The sequence below is a fragment of the Sminthopsis crassicaudata genome, chromosome 1 (assembly GCF_048593235.1).
Source record: "Sminthopsis crassicaudata isolate SCR6 chromosome 1, ASM4859323v1, whole genome shotgun sequence".
NCBI classification, from domain to species: Eukaryota; Metazoa; Chordata; class Mammalia; order Dasyuromorphia; family Dasyuridae; genus Sminthopsis; species Sminthopsis crassicaudata.
The window spans coordinates 233,225,217-233,245,512 of record NC_133617.1 but is presented as its reverse complement, the minus strand read 5'-3'; the positions used below and the strand labels follow the sequence as shown (position 1 = coordinate 233,245,512).

The following is a 20,296-nucleotide window of genomic DNA, read 5'->3' as shown; positions in this document are numbered from 1 at the left end:
TGGCTTTATAGGAGAATTGAAATAACAAGGAAAACATTACCTGAAGCGTATGTCTTCCCTACAATCTGCAAAGATAAAGCCAGTGGTTTCACAAGGTTCTTGTTCCTGGGCAGCTCCTGAGTTCCACTTAAATTAACAGCAGAATTAGCTGGACTGAGGACTGGTGAGTCTTTAAAAATAAAGAAGTTTTTTCATTAATAATATTTAAAACAATAGCTGACTAGCCAAAATAAATCAAATTAATAAAACTTAATGATGGCTGGGCTGGTGGGAGTGGAGGAAATTCGTGCATGGTATTTACTGATGGCAATGAAAAATATTAACACAGTCTTTCTGGGAAGTAATCTGGTATGTACAAAATGAGTGATAAAACAAATCCCACATTTTGAGCACACTATTGCAATGCAACCTAAGAAAAAAAATTAAAAGAAAAGAAGACCTACAGATTGCTTCTACTTATATGATTATATATGTGTATCCATATATACAAACATATACATAAACATTTATGTGTATTATATCAATATAAATGCATAAATAGCAAAACAATTAGAAACCATTTAAAGTTCCAAGAGTGGGGGAACAGAAAAATATATCAATATGGTTATTGCTATTTTAAAAAAAAAACTATGAAAAAATCTTAAGTAATAAGAAGAAAGGAAGGAAAAGGGAATAAACATCTATCACCTACTATGTGCCAGGCACTGTGCTAAGTGCTTTTACAAATAATATTTCAATTAATCCTTATAATAATTCTAGAAAGTAGGTGCTATTATTATCTTAATTTTACAATTGAGAAAACCAAGGCGACAAAGCTTAAATGATCTGCTCAGTATTTCACAGCTAGGAAGTATTAAGTATTCAAGGCGAAGTTTGAATTCAGATCTTTCTGAGTCTGGGGCCTGTGCTCTATCTATTACACCATTTAGCTACCCCATCATATCTCTGTGTTCTGCAACACCTCTCTAGGTGTAATGTCTCTGTTAGATGGATTGCTTAGCTGGTCTACTAGGTTTTGCTCCTTCCTACCACTTGACTTTCTTGAATCCCAAATCTTGAATTATTTAGATCGTTCTTAATTTCTTTAAGTTCAATGTTTAGCTGTATATATATATATATATATATATATATATATATATATATATATATATATATATATATGATTCTATATACACATACATGTATATAGAATCATTAAAATGATTATTTAAACAATTTTCTCTAGTTCTTTCTACTGGGTTTTATTGGTATTATACAAAAATGTTGATGTTATATTGAATTACCTGCCATCAAAGAGAGGAGATGGGAGAAAGGAAGGGAGAAAAAAATTGGAACACAAAGTTTTGCAAGAGTGAATGCTGAAAACTATCTATGCATCTATTTTGAAAATAAAAAGCTTTATATAAAAATAAATAAATAAAAATAAAATGTTGATGTTAATAGCTCCATGTATGTAAACTTATTTCATATTCTACAACTTTGCTAAAGTTATTGTTTCAGCTGAATTTTTTACCTTCTAAAGTTTTCTAGATAAATTATCATATCATTTCCAAAAAGCAATAATTTTGGTTCTTCACCTATGTTTATTCCCTCAATTTCTTTTCCTTTCCTAATAGCTATAGCTAGCAATTCTAGTGCTATGTCAAAAAGAAGAAATAATAATGTGTCAAATACCAATGGATGTGTTTGATTTACCCAGATCTTTTTTTGGAAAGAACTCTAGCTTATCCCCATTATGAATAATGCTAGCTCTTTGTATTATGTTGCTTTAGCTTCTCTGAAATTTTTTTCAAATTTACCATGAATCACTCTGATTCCAAGATTTCTTATTTGGAAATTCATTGATGTCTAGCACAACTTCAATTCTCTTCCATTAATTTTATTATTTTAAGTTTTAAAAAATATTCACCAATTTTATTTATCAGCTTTCTGAAAAGTTTCATGAAGCTAGGCAAAAATGGTTCAAAAATATTCTTTATTTTTTCATTTGTTGTGAATTTTCCTTTTTTATTTTGGAACTCAATTTTCTTCTTTTTGCTTTTCAATCATATTAGCTAATTGTTCATCTATTTTTTTAAAAAAGCTTCCAGTTTTTTAAAAATTTTCAATGATGTTTTTTGCTTTCTATTTTGTTAATCTCTTCTTTGATTGTCAGGATTTTTATTTTGATGTTTAATTGAGTCTTTTTAATTTGTTGGGTGTTTTTTTAGTTTTATGCCCAATTCAAGATAGTTTACTCTCAAGAGAGCATTCCTTATTTGAGATAAGTCAAGGGGAGATAAAGACTGTTTTGCCAGATGGAGTTTTCAAGGTTGAGCACAGATTGAAAGTCTCTGACTTTTAAGCAGGAGGGCAACTTATTCAGCTAACACAGGAAACAAGGTAAGGGATTGAAGGTCAGAGACTCCTAGGGGAATTACTAATCCAACTTCTTTGAGAACTTGAGAAAAGCTCACTAAAAGAGTGGTTTTATTGTTGGTATTAGAAATAATTCAAAAATTTTTAAAAATAAACTTAAACTTAGTTTTCTATCTCAACTATTTAGTTACTTCTTCTCAGAAAATCCCAGGGGTTTTTGCCATATTTATTGCATTGTAAATTGCAAGGCATTAAATGATTCTCTGATGGCTTATATAACACTCCACTTCAGAACTGCTTCCCTCTCCCTTCATACTTAAAAGTGAGAACTCTGGGGAGAACAAATGAGGGAGTACCAGGCTCAAACTCAAAGGAAATAAATGATATTGATGCAAACACGACTCCTTCCTGTGATTGGCTGCTAAGTCCACTCATCCTGTACCACACTGGACAGCCTGAGGCTGAAGATGGTCAGGTAGCCAGCCCAAAATTAAAGAGTTGAGACTGGAGAGAGCATTAATCCTCATGAGATCCAGTTGTCACCAGATATTAGAATTCCACACTATGGCTGAGCTGAGATAATTAGCCTATAGTTTCTGTTTTTACTTTTAGCATAGAATTGATAAACAAATGTAATATCATAATTAGAAAACTTTGCAGTATAGTAATGATGATGATGATGATAAACATCTACCAAGCAGCTTGCAAGCCTGACATTTTCTTATACTCTGGAAGTTACTTCCCAAAGGATTAATCCAATCCAGGAGTTCTAGTGGAAGTATTTCATTCTTGATGGTTACTCTCTCTTTGAATGTGCAAAAGAGAGTCAACAACATAGAAGTTCAATTCATTCATCCAGTAAGGCTAGTCATTGGATGAAGAAACAGAAACTGTAGACTAATTATCTCAGCTCAGCAAACTACCCAAGTGAGAGTGAGGACTCCCTAGGAAACAGATTTTCAAAGTTAAATCAGAGGCAGATTACCAGCTGTCAATGACACAGAGTGGTTAAATTTGAGAAAGTCCATTTATCTACACAAACATTTAACATCACCAGGAACTAATTTTAAGTTTTTTCTTCAGAATTTCAGTGTTATGAATACAAATTTTTAAAAGTTCTAAACAATAGGATAATCTTTTTTCTAGAACTTAGATCCAAGACCTGAAGGATTTGTGACTGTATTGATGGAAAACCAACATGAAAATAGCAGAAGATTGCCAGAAATTCAGGCAAAAGTTAAGTCACTTGTTGGTGGTCATAACTAGTAAAGAGGAGAGGGTTTAAACTTGGGTCTTTTTCTCTACAAATCTAGCATGGGCTATACAACATTCCTGAATGTAGTCAGAACTAGACTAAAATGCAACTGGAAAATATTTAACAGAAAAAATTTTAAAACAATAGAATAGAGAGAATATTAATTTGATGTTTTCTAAATCAATGTAACCCACAGGGATTCTTATGTATGGTTCAATGACCTCTTTACTATCTGAGCTTGATACCACCATTCTATATACCATGCTCTCTTTCTAAACTTTGCCAATGAGTTTTATACAGTAATTCATCAGAGAAAGCTGATTCTGGGAAATCACCTGTTTTTTTTAGGTTACTATGAAACAATTTAACAAACTGTTTTGCTAGTGTATCTAATGAATTAATATAGCTTCCATGTTTCTAATTAAAATCTGGTTAATAAAAATCCAAATTGTAGGAGTTATGGAATGTCATAGTTAATGTAAAACTTAGCAATAATGAACAAAGAACATTATAAAAAAGGGCATAAAAATGGGCTATAGTTCTGGTAAACAAAATCTTATCAAAAGTATTTATACATATGTACCAAGTGGGTATCTGCTACCATTCTAACAGAGTCATTTCCTTAGAAGGAGGCAGGCTGTCAACCTGTGGGAGCAAGGAGCTGTCCAACAGAAGCTAATTTAGGGAAAATTAGAAGAGGACAGCTAAGTGACTGACCTGGTATTAAGAAGAATTTTATCTCTGAGTTTAAATCTAACCTCAGACAGTTACTGACTTGTAATCCTAAACAAGTCAATTAATACTGTTTTGCCTCAGTTTCATCATCTATAAAATTAATTGGAGCAAGAAATGGCAAACCATTCTGATATCTTTGCAAGAAAATCCCAAATAAAATCACAAAGAGTTGGACATGACTGAAATGACTGAACAACAAAGAAATGGAAGGCTGATCTCTCCTTCCTAAATATAAAAACATGCAAATCCCTTCCATAATTCTGAGTTTAACCTACTATTTGGGACTTTGTAGAACTTGAATTTCCTGGTCTTTCTAATCTCACCTTAGACAACCTCTTTTGAACTCTACTTGTAGCTCTGTGATCAGCACACCTCTGATCAGTGTCTTGCCTCTTGCCTCTAAGCTCTCAATTTAACAGTCTTTATCTCTGGTAGCATGCCTCACTTTACATTAATAACCCAGCAGTTTAGCCACTTCCCAGGCTGAAGGCTTCTAGGTAGCAAAGATTTTCCTTGTTTCTCAGCTAAAGAAGTATTATCTGGTCCCAATGATGCTTACTCTCTCCACAACAATAGCCTTTAGTGGGACTAGGTGAAATCTTAGAATGGGTATCCAAACTGTTTTAGTAGTCAAATAAAAAAAACAACTTTTATTATAGTCACAACATGCCAAACATAAAAGAAGTATTTTTATTCAGTTGATAAGATTTGTAAAAGTAAATTAAAATCAAATAATAATAATAATCTAAGTGAATATACCATCAAAAAGGTTCAAGATCCATTATAGGAAAATCTGTAGGCATGATTCTCATTTTAAATTAGTTATTGTTTTCTATAGACTCATTATAAAAGTCATTATTTTGCATTATTTATGAATTCAAATGAGTGATATACAAACTATCATAGGGTAAGAGATAAATTAATTAAACATGAATTAGCATTGAAGTATAATATAAATGGTCTTTATAAGACTTAGAGGGGAAGCCAAAAAAATGTTGACTTCTGAATATGAGTGATGATCACAATCTTTACCTCATTTGCTATCACTTTTCATTTAATTTACTCAGAGGTTTTTCAATCTGGATCTTTTTGCTGGCACTTCAAACTACATGTTAACAAAAACAAAATCTGTGCCTCCCGTCCCCCCCTCCCCGTTTCTATACCACTTAATTTCTTTTAGTGATATGCTCAACCGTCTTGGTCCAAGCAGAGAATAATGAAGTCCTCTTTAGTTCTCTGAATGCAACTTCTCTCTTTCCCATCTCAATTATAAATTTACTGTCAAGCCACCTTATTATCTCTCATTCAAATACTACAGTATATTTTTTCTAGATTCTCTTTCTGCTCAATACTTCTAAAAGAAAGAATCAAAATAATGTTTCAGGATCAGAGAATTTTGAAACCTTAGAGTTGAAAGGGACTCTCAAAGACTATCTAATTAAATCATATTTGATTTAGAAATTGGTGGGGGACTAGAATTGTGATTTAATTGTTATAGAGAGAATACCTGTAGAGAAATCTCTCTAATAATGCAATTATTAGAAACTATTCTGCAATTTTTAGTCTTAGAAAGTTTGTTGGAGCATTGAGAATTTAAGTGATCTGACCAGGTAGGGTAATAAAGTCATTCTGTGGAAGATGTGAGACTTGAACCAAGTTCTTTCTTATTATCAGTTCTCTTTTCATTATTCAACAGTATTTCAAAATAAGAATACCCTCAACAATATTCTACTGACTGCAGGGTTGATGCTCTATCCATTGCACCCTCTAGCTGCCCCCCTCAACAATATTCTTAACAAGCGGTCATTTGACCCATCCTGGAAGATTACTTTGCATCATATCATATTGCATTAAAGTTTCTGTTAGCTAAGATCATCAGGAAATGAATTACTCTGCATAAAGAAGTTTTTCAGGTAGCTAAGGATCTAATCCTATATATCAATTATGCATCTTTAGTATACACATATATGTACACGTACATATATATATATATATACACATATATATGTATATATGCACAGACATAGGTTTATACATAGCAATTTATTCAAGTCATTTATGGTTCCCAGTAAGTTCAGTGCATTTGTGCATAGGTATGAACCTGGGCACGCACACACACACACACACACACACACACACACACACTCCTAAAGTTCTCTCTGCTTGGTCTGATGATAACTCACATTTCTCTACTTCAAGCAATACAAAACACTGCGAAATAAGTAATGTACAAATTATTATCCCTATTTTACAGATGAAGAAAAGAGTAAATAGATTGGATCAAAAAGAGATATAGACATAAAGCTAGGAGGTACTTGAAATTCCTCCCCCCATACCCAGAGGCACATATTGAACACTGATTTTTTTGGCCAGCTAAAACTCCAATGCCTTTTCCAAAGCTGATCTGATCAAAGAACACTCTGGGATTTGAAAGACATTATAGGATCTTACATAGGTAATGCCTCTGACACAAGTGAAGTCTAGAAATTTGGAAACAAAATGGAACAAATTAAATCTATTTTTGCATTAAATTTTTTTCCAAAGAGCATTTTAATGTATAATTTCCAATTGAAAATTTTGAAAGAGACTATATTACTAACATGGAAAGTATAGAGAACACAGTCTCTCTGTACTTAGAACACATTTTATACTTGTACAATTGGTTGGTTAAATCTCAGTATAGGATTTAACCTCCTCATTGTCTCACAGTTGTGGCCATGGGTTCTCCATTAGCAGAGAACACGCCCCAGGCATAACATAAGAGTAGGGGAAGGTTTCAAGGATAATCTTAGCAATGCAAATGAAGTTTGCCGTAGAAGGACAAGCTTAAATTCAGAGTATCACTACATAGAAATAATAAATTTTTGGCTACAGCTTCTCCCAATCAAGTCACAATCTCCATCAGTGGAGGGAGCATTCCCAAGACGGAAAGAATAAATTCTTGAAGTACTATAAAATGTTAAAGTAAGGGGATTTAATATTTATTCTTGCTACCTTGATTTTTCTAAGAAGCAGTTTTACAATACTATCTATAAATTCCTTCAGTAACTGGTCTAGGCCTGAAGACACAAGTACATTTGATGTAGCATGGGACTACTGTCTTACTAGCTTCTCATGTATCTCAGGCTTCAAGTCTTCCTTCATGATACTTATACTATATTTACCAGTTTGAAGATCATTCCTCTTCAAAATAGAAGGGACCTATATTAAGGGCTTAATAAATACTTGTTGCACTTATATCTTCATCTCACATCTAGATATACAATAATACTGTTGGTTGATCCACCTGTTTCAAATCTCTCCCTCATCCACATCCACATCATCTCATCCACAGAGTTGTCAAATTCACCTATCTAAAGCACACATCTGATTATGTCATCCCTTTATTGAATAAACTCTAATGGCTCCTTGACTTCTAGGATCAAATATAAAATCCTCTGATTAACATGCACAAATATTCACAACCTGAATGCTTTCTACTTCTCTAAGGCTCTTATACTTTATTAATCCTCATGCACTTTACCATTTGGTGACATCTGGTGTAAGAAGAGCCTTCTTACAGTTTTTCACATAAAATACTCTTACAATTCAGGACATTCTTACTGACTGTCCCACATGTCCCACTAGCATTTAGAAAGTGAGAAATTTTGTAGAATATGAGACTTTAACTGAGACTCCAAGATAGGGGTACCTCCTTACCTTTACCCCTATCTTGGAGTCTCAGTTAAAGTCTCATATTCTACAAAATTTCTCACTTTCTAAAAATTTCTAAAATATCTTTTTTGATCCTCTTTTTGTTGATAATCTCCAATTTATTCTCTATTTTTTAATATTGTTTCTCCTATTAAAACATAAGCTCCTCAAGGGCAAGAGCTGTCTTTTGCCTTCCTTTGTATTCCCAACACTTAGCATAGTGCCTGGCATATAGTAGACACTTAATAAATGTCTGCTGATTGACTGACATATGGTTATAGGTGACTTCTTTTTACATATTATAACTAATCTGAAGCAAATAAAAGTTCTTACCTGATTCCTTATCTCACTTCTCTCAGAAGCTATCCTAAATCTTTTCTCCACCCTCCCCCCCACCTTGTGCTCCCTACCCCCATTTTCTTTACCTCCACTGCCTATCAACTAAAGACCTTGTTTCTTTACTGAAAAAAAAAAAAATGAAGCCATCTGAAGTGTCTTTATTCATTCTCTTCTTCTCAAAACCAATAGACATCATCTGATTTCTCTTCCTTCCCTCTAGCCTCTCACAAGGTAGGCTTTCTCCTTCTGAAGGTCAAACCATCTGACCTTGATTTTATCACCTCCTGTATTCTCTAGCAGATTATACTCTCAGTTATCCCTCTTCTCTCTTGAACCTTCGACCTCTCCCTATCAACTGGCTCCTTTCTACTTTCAAAAATTCCCAACTTTCCTCCATCCTTAAGAAAAAATTAACTATCCTATTACCCCCTCAAGCTATTATGTTATATCTCTCCTAGTTCTCTGAGCCAATGTCCTTGAAAAAGTTGTTTCTATTCAACTGCTTCTATTTCATCATTTTTCACTCATTTCTCAACCCTTTCTAATCTGATTTTCAATTTTATTATTAAGTTTTACTCTCTCTAAAGTAGTCAGTGATTTTTAAATTACCAAACATCATGGTCTTTTCTCAGCTTTAATCCTTCAATATTTATCTGGGTTTTTCTTTTCTTTTCTTTTAAATTCATGAAATAACAAGCATTTTCATAAAATAAAATAAAAAGACGATTGCACATTAAATTGCAAATCTGTTATGCACAACTTGCTAATCCTTTCATATATACAATAAAGTTTAAAAATATACAATAAATAAAAATATAATTGTAACTTCCCCCTACCCTAGAGATTATTACTATCAGACACAAAGATGTATGTGTATATATGCATAAGTATAAATGTATAAGTATGTCATATGTCCTTTATTTGTCCTTTATAGTTAACCTGGTATTTATAATGGTCAAAATGATTTTCTCAAAGTTGTTCCCCAATTGAAAGTCAGTCCCACAATTTTCTGTTCTTTGCCACCACAAAGAAAGCTGCTATAAATATTTTAGAATATAAGTTCTTTCCTTTTCCCCTAATCATCTTTAGAAATTGACCTCGTGTTGGTATTGTTGGATCAAAGTATTATTGGTCAAAGGATATAGGTAATTTAATAATTCTTTGGGTATAATTCCAGAATTATCTGTTGTATTCACGCTGCTGATCACCCTCTCTGCCAGGACACACTCTCCTGCTTTACAAACTACCTCTGAGACTACATTCCTGAGTCTCCTTTACTGGTTCATCATCATCCATATTATGTCTTCTAACTATCAGTGCTCTCTATTAAAACTTCTTTTTTCTTTCAACATTCTTTTTCAGTAACCTTATGAATTCTCAAGTGTTTAATTATCATTTCTAAATACATGACTCAGATCTATTTATTGAATTCTAGTCCTTCCTCTGAGCTTCAGTCTCCTATTATCAATATCTTATTGGACATTTCAAACTGAATGTTTAAGAGGAATATGAAACACAACATAAATGAAGTCATTATCTTCCCCTTAAACCTTCATCTCTTCCTTGCTTTCCCCAGACTTTCAGTCTACCAGGGTGATAATCTTAGCATTATTCTGGATTCCTCACTTTTTTCATTCCAAATATCTAATCAGTTGCCAAATATTGACATTCCTCCCTTCACAACATCTGATCCCTTCTCTCTAGTCACACAGTTATTGCCTTAGTTCAGGTTCTCATCATCTTTTACCTTTATTACTAGAATAGCCTCCTAACTAATTTCCTTACTTCAAGTCTTTCCTTACTCCAGTCCATCCTATGTACTGTTGCCAAAATAATTTTTCTTAAGTGTAGATCTGACTATGTGACTCCCCTACTTAATGCTTCCTAATGCCTCTAGAATAAAATGAAAACTCTCTTGTTAAGCCCTGCACAGCATGATCTTAATCCATCTTTCCAATATTATTGGACATTAACTTTATTTTTATATGCTGTGATTCAGACAAATTTGGCTTTCCTCCAATAGGGAACACCATCTCTATATCTTTGTAGTGGCTTTCCTCTATTTCTTGAAAGAATCTCCTCTTTGCCTTCTGCTCATAGAATTCCTCTCTTCCTTTAAGATAAAGCACAGGTATCATCTTCTGCATAGAGTCTTTCCTAATCCTCCTAACTATTAATATCCTTCTTTCTAACTTCCTTTTGCATATATACATGCAATACATACATATATATATATGTGTGTGTGTGTGTGTATACACACACACACACATGTATTAACTTTATTTTTATGCTGTATTTTTATATGTACTTGTTTACCCTACTAGAATAGTAAGCTTAATGCAATGAGCACTTACTTCATCCTTTGTACTTATAAATAGTGGATAGAGCACTAAAGTCTGGAGTTAGGAAACTGAATTCAAAACTAGTCACAGACATTTATGACCCTGGGCAAGTCAGTTTATCTGTGTATCTCAGTTTCCTCAATTGCAAAATGGGAATTATAATAGCACCTATCTCCTAAAGTTATTGTAAAGATCAAATGAGATATTTGTTAGTACTTACTTAGAACAGTTCCTGGTCCTATAATAGGTACTATGTAAATACTTTTCTCTCTTATAGCACCAGTATCTGTGCACATGGTGGATACTTAAAAATACCTGCTGATTGATTGATTATTGTTTTGTTTAGACACCTTGCTGGTGGCATTATGTTTTTCTAATTTGGGAAATCATAGACTCACATCTTGTACTAGGAAAAATGTAAGAGATTATCTAGTTCAGCCTCTTCCTCTAACCGCTCAATCCCATTTTAAAGGTATGAAAACAGGTCCAAGTTTGTTGATTAAGGGACTAGGTCAAAGTCAGATATGTGGTAACTGCTAGAGATAGGATTCTTAAAGAGATCTTCTGACTCCCAACAGAAAACTCAAGTATGAAGTAAAAAACAAGTTCTATGATCCACTAACTATGAAGACCAAGACCAAAGATAGATGAAAAGAGTTTAGTGCAAAAATTAAATAAATTCAGTATAATAGTTAATGTTCTGTATGATAATATTGCTTAAGTGATATCACTAATATAAATTAAAACATTTAAGAGTCAATAAGGCATTATTATGATAAGTTATGAAAATGTGTAGTCTTGGAGGCAGAAGATGAAAGAACATTTCTTGGAAAGGCAATGTAACATAGCAAAAACAGAAGTAGACATTTGCTGAATGTACACTCATTTTTCCAGTCATCAAGATTTATGACCTTGAAGTCACTTTACACTCCTTCCTCTTCCTCAAGTCTTGTCTTCAGGGAGTTTCTATCTATTTTGTGTTTATTGAAATGCATCATCCCTATTCTCCTCCCATAGAATCTAACTTACTTAAGGACAGGGATTACTTCATCTTGGTTGTGTTACCAGTATCTGAAATCTCTCCTCCAACCCCCCCCCCCCAATCTATGATTTCATAAGAATATAGAACTCTCTCTAAACTTCAGTTTCTTCATTTGTAAAATGTCCTCAAGGGTCCCTTCTAGCTCAAAATTTTGGGATCCTACAATATCCTTCCATGAGTCTGCTACTACTCTCTTTCTCCCCCAAACACACCTGATCTTGGTAGACGATGCTTGTCCAATCTCAAACCAGGCCCAGACCCCCAAGAAACATCTAAGGATGTATTTATAGGGACTTGTGCCCTGAAGGAAACAGCCAATTTCACACATAGATTATATTATAAGCTCAAGGTCTGTATCCTTTAAAAAATTTATGTTATTGGTCACAAAAGGAATCTGTGAAAGTGAAAGTCTGGCTTAATTAACATCCCTATCACCAGCTAGAAAAAAAATAACAAATCAGATTCTCTACTTCTATCCTGTTTCAGAGGACTAGTACTTTTTTTTTTCTTGTTTAGGCTCTTTCATCTATGCTTTTGTTCCCATTATGTTTGGCCTCCTCCAGGATTTTGGCTCCCCCCAACCATTTTAAAATATTATTGCTGATATCTCATTTTTATATCACTGACATTTCCTTCTCCTTCCCCCTTCCAGAGGCTTCCTTTGTAAATTATTTTTAAGATTGGAAGAGAAACAAAATTCGGAAAAACCAATCAATCTATCAAAAAAATCTGATGTTCTATGCAATATTCACCATATGTAGACCTCCAGTTCTGCAAAGATGCTAAAGAAGTATCTTTTCCTATCTCTTCCTGGGAGCAAAGCTTCATCTTGGTAACTCTCAACATTCACTATTAATGATTTTTGTGTTCTAACTGTTGCAGTAATGATATACATTTTTCACCACAGTTTTAAAAATAAGTGTTTTAGGATTTTTTTTCCCTTTTTTTCTTAACATCAATCATCTCACAATATATTTTTCCACTTTACCCCACCAGCTTTTTAACTTTAATCAGTAACAAGGAAAAACAACTAAACAACACTAACAAAGCAAGTAAGTATACAAGTAGATTTAATGCTTAGAACCCATAGCCTCTTACTTCTAAGGTGAGAAAGAGATCTTCTATCCTATTTTCCAGATCCAACTTTGCTCCTGCAATTAATCTGAATTCGGGTGCCTTTTAATATTTGTCATTAACATCATTCTACTCTTTATATGTTTAATTAATAAATATACATATACATATATGCACATATATATGTGGAAAAGGAGAGGGAGAGAGAGAGTATGTGTGTATGTTTTTTTGATTCTTTATTTTGTATTATTTCATAAAATTTTCCCATTCTTCATAGAATTCTTCTTACAACAAAATTATATTCATATACCCATAATATGTCAGCAATCTCTTCATTTCTATAGTTTCAACTATTATCTCTATTCAAATAACTATAAAAACTGAATTTCCCACTCTCTGTTCTCTCCCGAGTTCCAAACCTAATTTCAAATATTGGACATTTCTAGATAGATGTTCTACTGGCACTTATCATGCCCAATACCATCCTTATACTTCTCCTTGAATATCCTCCTTTAAACTTGCCATTGGTACCAACATTTCCCTAAACACTTATAATTGAAAAGTTACCAATTTCTCGAATTCAACTTAATAGATGCGAAATTGTCAAGTCTTGTAGATCCCATATTCAGAATATATTTCCTTTAATTGTCCCATTTTCTATTACTACTGTTATCATACTAAAGACATTTGTCATTACCTCTATCATGAACTACTGAAATAGCCTTTTAAATGAACTCACTACTCATTCTCTTCTCCTAATCCACTCCACATTCCATGATCAAATCTTAAAAGCACTATATAAAAAATCTCAGCTATTATAAATATTGTCATGCTGACATCATTTTCCAATCTTGTCATTTTCCTATTCGATTCACCAGCTAAACCTTCCTACACACTTCCTAGTTTACAAACACATCGTTTTCTGCTTTCCTGTGTCCATGACTTTATTTATGCCATTCCCTACATCTAAAATCCTGTCCTTATGACTCCCCTGTAGAAATATTATTCATATTTCCAGACCAATCTCAAATGTTTCACCTATCTTTGAACATGATCATGATGTATTTTCTGAATTCTCCAAATGGAAATAAACTTCTCTTTCTCCTAACTTTGTTGCTTATATGTTTTTTAGTTGTTTTGTTGTCATTTGTATAGCTGCTGTTATCTACTACAATACCACAAGCTTCACCAGGGCTAGAACTTTGCCTTATGTGTCAACATTCCTTAGTATTTAGTTCAGAATCTTGTAAATAGTAGCTCACAGTAAACAATTATTGAATTGAACATCCTACAATAATGTTCATCTTTGAGATATGATGGTGTCATCTTTATGTTAAAAAGATAGCACTTATCATTAAGTTAATAATATAATTAATAATAATAATTAAGTTAATAATCATTCAAGACATTTACATGTAACTGGAAAAAAAACTATTAAAAAAATAATCTCCCAAGACACAAGGCTTAGCAGACTGAAAAAAAAAGCTAGATACATAATTGGCACTCATTGTACATTGCTGAATTGGATGGACCCTCCAAACAGGAACATCATCCTATGCTTAGGGAAGTTTACTCACTTGGCAACATCTGTCTTAATAATTTGTAAATTTGACGGGAGATTTCTAATTATGGACAAAAATTGAATGTCATAACAAAAGAATAACAAGGATAAGTTAAGACAAGGTACCAGAATAAGGACCTGTAACTATCACCAATACCAAATAGCAAAAAATTTTCTGTGACCAATGGAATTTTGTACTGATGGATAACTAGAGTCAGGGTGTTTTATAAAGAGAGAAATAGAAATGCTATTATTAAAAGATATATTAAAAATACCAGGATAAAATAATGATATAAAGGAAAGAGGGGCCTAAGCTACAAATTTCTGAGACTCAAAAAAGTTGGAGAGAATAAATAGAAAAAGAAATAGAAATTTGAGTTTCATAATGGAGTCGGTTGAAGTAAACAGCTGATTTTTTTTACTATGTTATTTGTCATCTTAGAGAAAATTCATAGAGCAAAAAAAAGTTAAACAAGGAATAAAGTTGAGATTGTCTTAAATGCTAAAATGTTACACTACAGTCAATAGCAATTATTAAAAATCTGATTAAGTACTGAAAAAAAAGAATTGAATGTCATAATTGTTAGTTACACAAAATGTTAATTCTGTTAATTTTGTATTACAGATTTTATTCCTATAATTTCTTACATTTTATTATTATAGTTTTACTTGAAAACTTATTATTTACTTATAGTTATTTACTAAACACATTTCAATCTGGAATTTTTTTCTTTCAAATTATTGTTTCCCTGATCAAGTTGGATTTTTTGTAGACATGCTATTTTTAAAAGAGGGGACAGTATGAATATTTTAAAAAGTCTTGTTCATTACAGTATGAATTATTAAACTAACTGATTGAAAGTCAGTGAAAAGAAAGACATTTGCAAAGGAGGAAAGGAAAGCAGTGCACAGTACATAAAATATATACACACAATTATTATAAACCCCTGGAAAGTGGACTCAAGAAAAAAACAACTGTGTAAATAAAAGTCCTTTCCTCTTCCAAATAGAATGCAACGTGTTATCCAAACCACTCCTAAGGGACCTTGACCACAAGCCATGACTAAATGCAAATTTGTTTAAACACTGTGTTCCCCTAGCTGATTAGGGAGTATAATCTCCTAAGAAAGGATGAAGCTTGCTCTGTCAGGCAAAGTGCCTCTGTAAACACTGACTAATGTTTATAGGAGAATTGGAATGCTAATGTTCAATTCTGACAATCTCCTACTTTCTAGCATTTATGGGTACCAATAAATTAGTATTTAAGCATCAAGCACCCTGTATAAAAATTTATTGAACTGAAATTTCTAGCTTCATGGGATTTATTTTTCTTTCTTTTGAGCAAGTTTTCTGAGCTGATCCTGCAATTGTTTTTAATACCTAATTTCAACTAAAATGAACTGACTATATCTTTACATTGTTGGAAAGCTAGATAGCCATTGGGGCAAGCAATAAACAGTATTGACTCAGGCAAGAAGATCTCAGTTCAAAGCCAACCTCAGATTGTTACTAACTGGGTCATCCTGAACAAATCATTTAATCTTTCTAGCCTCAATTTCCTTATCTGGAAAATGGAGATAATAATAGCACCTGCCTCACAGGATTGTTGTGATGATCAGTGAGAGAATATATGTAGGCTGTTTTGCAATTCTTAAAATGTTATATAGATGCTGCTATTATTGGAAAGTACAGGAATATCTATACTAGGAATAACTCCTTATATTTACAATTATTCTATTAGCCCTTGGCCTATGGGATAGCTGGGCTTTTCTCCTAATTTCCTAATGCCCTAATCTTGATTCTCTTTACTTTTTAGAACAAAGCATTCACCTTTCCAAGAAATTTTTGCTAAACATAGTTAAAACTACACTCTTGTGATGTTTTGATTTTTGGTATGATCACATTTTAATACATCTATATTGAAAGGGAATTCATATAAATTTATTTTAAAATAATTCTTTAATCTTATATATATATAATTTTGCCATTCATTAAAAAATGAAAGCAAATTTCCAAACTATGAGATAGATGTACTTGTTTATTTTTACATAAAGAAATAAATTTTGGCAGAATACTTGATATTTTTTACTGTTCCAAAATAATGATTTATTATTGTAAATATCTGATTGTACACTTATTTTACAGATTTCTATGCCCAGGATCAAGTAAAATTTGGGGGACAAAAAAGGGTCGTAAGTTGGAAAAGTGTAAGAAGTTCCGATCTAGTTAACGCCTTTGTTTTAGAGATAAGGGGATTGAGGTCCAGTAAAATTAAGGAACATGCTCAAGATCACTGGAGGTGAAATTTGGACCCAAATCTTCCAATACCAGAGTCAGCACTCTTTTGACTCTACCTCTTCTCTTTGGCTGGTCCTGTGATTTATGTGTTGTGTGGAAGCCATTGTTTTAAAAAAAATCCCTACTAATATAGATTGACACCTAATCTCCAATTCATAGTTTTAAGAGAGTTGTTGAGAGCCCAAGTTCCTACAGTCAGGACTGAGCCAGGTTTTCCTGATTTTGAAGACCAGCAGCAGCTCCATCTCAAGGACACAACGTCACATTTTTGCTTATCTCTTAATTCTCAACACTATAGTTCAAGAATTCCATTTCTCAGACTCCACATTAAAAGCATAGTGCAGTCATCAAAGCTAAAGTTCAAGTGCAGTCATCTATGTCAATAATTATTGTGTGTGCAAGAATGAAGCATTTTTAATGCCAATATAAACCCCATTTCTCATCCCTTTCTCTCTTTTTCAATCCAAAAACCTGTTCTCTCTCCTTCCCTGGCTAGACTCACTAAGAAGAGCTACAGCCTTTTGAAAAGTTTCAAAATAAGGATTTCTTAATAAATGTGACATTAAAAATTAAAACAAAAATCCACTTTACAAATCCTAAAGAGAAGATTGTAAAGATAGAATCATTGGGGAAAAAAAAGTGGCAAGGATCAAAATCCTATTCCATTGAACTGTATGTAGTTGCTGCAAATGTAGCTATTTGCCAGCAATATATTTAATTAAGTGATCTTATATTTACAAAGTGCTCTGACTCTGAAAAGATCTATTCCTTGCTCTCTGAGCAGGACCACACTAATAAAATATAGTATATTCTTTTCTGGAAAAGATTCCAAGAGTGATTCCAAAACCTTCCTAGGTAACAGACGCAAGATTTTTAAACATGTCTCCATGAGGAAGTTCTTTCCTATATAAAGTTCAAGTCCTCTATGGTCCTTTAAATAAATTTTCTTTCTTTTCCTCTCAGCAGAAAAAATGACTACTCTTTTTTATATAACTAATAATGTCCTTCAAAGCCTTTTACCTTTTTGTTTGTTTTTCCCCACCCCCTCCCATTTTATGGTTATCTTCTAAGCCCTCCCCTTCATTGTTCTTAGGAAGGTAAGAATTTTATATAGTCTTTAGTTTGATCAGGTAACAATATTTACTGAGTGGTCAGGACCAGACTGACCATCTGGTAGTTTTGAAAAACTTTAAAAATCTATGTGTATAAATGTGTGTATATAAATATGTATATATATACACACACACACATATATATATATTTACACACATACATACATACAAAACATGTATATATATATATTCATACACATGTGTATGTATTATATATAATTTTGAAGTTAAGTACCTTTCCAGGACCAGACTGACTATCTGGTAGTCTTGAAATTTTTTTAAAAAATCTGTGTGCATAAATGTGTGTGTATATAAACATATATACACATGTATTTACACATACACAAAAAGCGTGTATTTATATATGAATGTATATATATGCATATATGTGTGTTATATATATAATTTTAAGTAACTTTAACTATAATGTTAAGTAACTTGCCTAGGATTATATACACAAACTACATAGAACCTGTCAATTAATAGCCACTCAAATCATCTACTGTATCCGTACATAGAAGCATATATTTCTATATAAATATACCTATGTGAATACCTATGAATATTTACATATACCAGAAAGAAGGAAAAAAGCATTTATTAAGAGCCTACTATGCGTCAGACATAGGTACTAATCACTTTATGAATATCATTTCACTTATTTATACATTGAGGATACCTGATATACACCTGTGAGTGTGTACATATAGACACAAAAATGTGATTACTGATCCAGGAAACTCTCAGTAAGAATTTCCCTCTACCAATTCAAGTAAACAATTACCCTACAACTTGCCCAGGGTCACACAATATTTGTCAGATGGAGAGAGCTGATCTATGATTCAGGTTTTATTGACTGAGGCAGGGAAATGCATTCACAACACACTTTTGAGCTTGTACTATTAACATTTTCTAAGTCTAGACAATCAAAAAATAACAAATCAAGCTCTGATTTGTAATGCTTGCCAATTTCTGAGGTGCAAATGCTGACGATCATCAGCTCTACTCTGGTTCAAGCTAGCTGCAGCATGCCTAAATCCTTCTGACAGAATGCACATTGGTACACCTGAAGATGCAAAAGAAAACAATAGCCCGTACCTGTTTGAGTGAATCCTGATTTGTATCCATTTGTTGTTCCATTTTCTGGGGTTACCGTTGATGACACTGAAGAATTTGGTTTAGCAGAGAGGCAAGCAGCAGAGGATTGTCGGCTTCTACATTCTAGAAATGAGTAAGAGCCACATTGCATGAGGAGGAGGCACCTGTCGGGCTTTTGGTGATGTAGTGACAAGGATCTGGTGGTTACTGCTGTGAAGATTAAAACCTAACTGACAAAATAAAGAGCTGGCCTTGGAGGGTAAATCATTTTATCTTCATAAATCCTCCATCACTTGACCCTGACTCCCATGGAATGAGTACCAAAAAAAAAATTACAAATTACAAATTCCTAGTCTCCTCTCATGGTTAAAAAGCATGTATGTGGTGGAGGCTAAGAGTAAAGATTGGAGGAGGAGCACTAATTGCAACCTGATAATTTAAGCCTTATTTCTACAAATACCATCATGTTCATTTTTATGAATCAGGCTGAGCCTCCTCTGCAGGAAAAGGTTAACAGACAACAATTGAGAAAATCTCAATAAGCTTCGACACCCTAGTTAATCTTATGTCTGGGAATGATTCAAACATAGACCAATAAACTTAGTCAGATGATCTCAGAAGGGTTTTAGGTCTCCTCACTCAGTGTCAGCTGACCTTCAGTAAATGCAAGGTTTCATACAAGAAAAACAGAAATTACAAAGCTCCAAGATCTAGGCATGTTGAATGGACATGAAATTAGCAGATAGATATTACATTTCATAAATCATAAATCATCAGACTTCCTATTAAGTGAGTTGAGATTAATGAGGTTTTAGTAAAACCTTTCTAGAAACTCTGTGTAATGAAACAAGTACACAAATACACAGTGGTAGATAGTTCCAAGGGTTCGAAAGACCACACGAGTGTTTCCAGTCACAAGTAATGTTATATACTTTATAAATGGTCACAAATAACTAAGGAAAGTATAGTGGGTTAGCTGAATGAACATTTAGAGAATTCCAGAGTATTCCCAATCCAGAAAATCTAGAGACTTCCCAAACAAAGCAGGAATACATTTGGATACATCCCTAAGATCACCTTTTATCATGATGTGTTACAGTAAAAAACAAAGCAACCTTCAGATTCTGATGAAGAAAAATATATCAATGTAGCACAACAAATTTCTCATCTCAAATTCAAAATGGTTCCCTGTGTATACATGTGTATGTATATGTATGTGCATGCAAACCTGTGACTTCGTTAATACAATCTAGACCAGAACTCAGGTCTTTCTGATCCTAAGACCAGAATCTGACAAAGAGCTGGACTTGGAGCTAGAAAGTAAGGTTAAATCTGGCCTCTGACAAATACTGACTTTGTGAACAAAATGACAAGTCACTATTCCTTGCC

The 20,296-nt window shown here is 33.1% G+C and overlaps 1 protein-coding gene across 7 annotated transcripts in view; it reads right to left on the bottom strand.

Moving 5' to 3' along the window:
- GREB1L (GREB1 like retinoic acid receptor coactivator) overlaps positions 1-20,296 on the bottom strand; it is a 286,115-nt gene that overhangs the window by 80,601 nt on the left and 185,218 nt on the right. For 5 of the 7 annotated variants that reach the window (XM_074276314.1, XM_074276303.1, XM_074276341.1 and 2 more), the window contains 2 exons: positions 18,908-19,030; positions 41-169 (listed from right to left, as the gene is read on the bottom strand). In XM_074276314.1, coding sequence (XP_074132415.1) covers positions 41-169; positions 18,908-19,030 — 252 coding nt within the window. The remainder of the gene's footprint in view (positions 1-40; positions 170-18,907; positions 19,031-20,296) is intronic. The other 2 variants (XM_074276331.1, XM_074276355.1) reach the window with 1 other exon arrangement.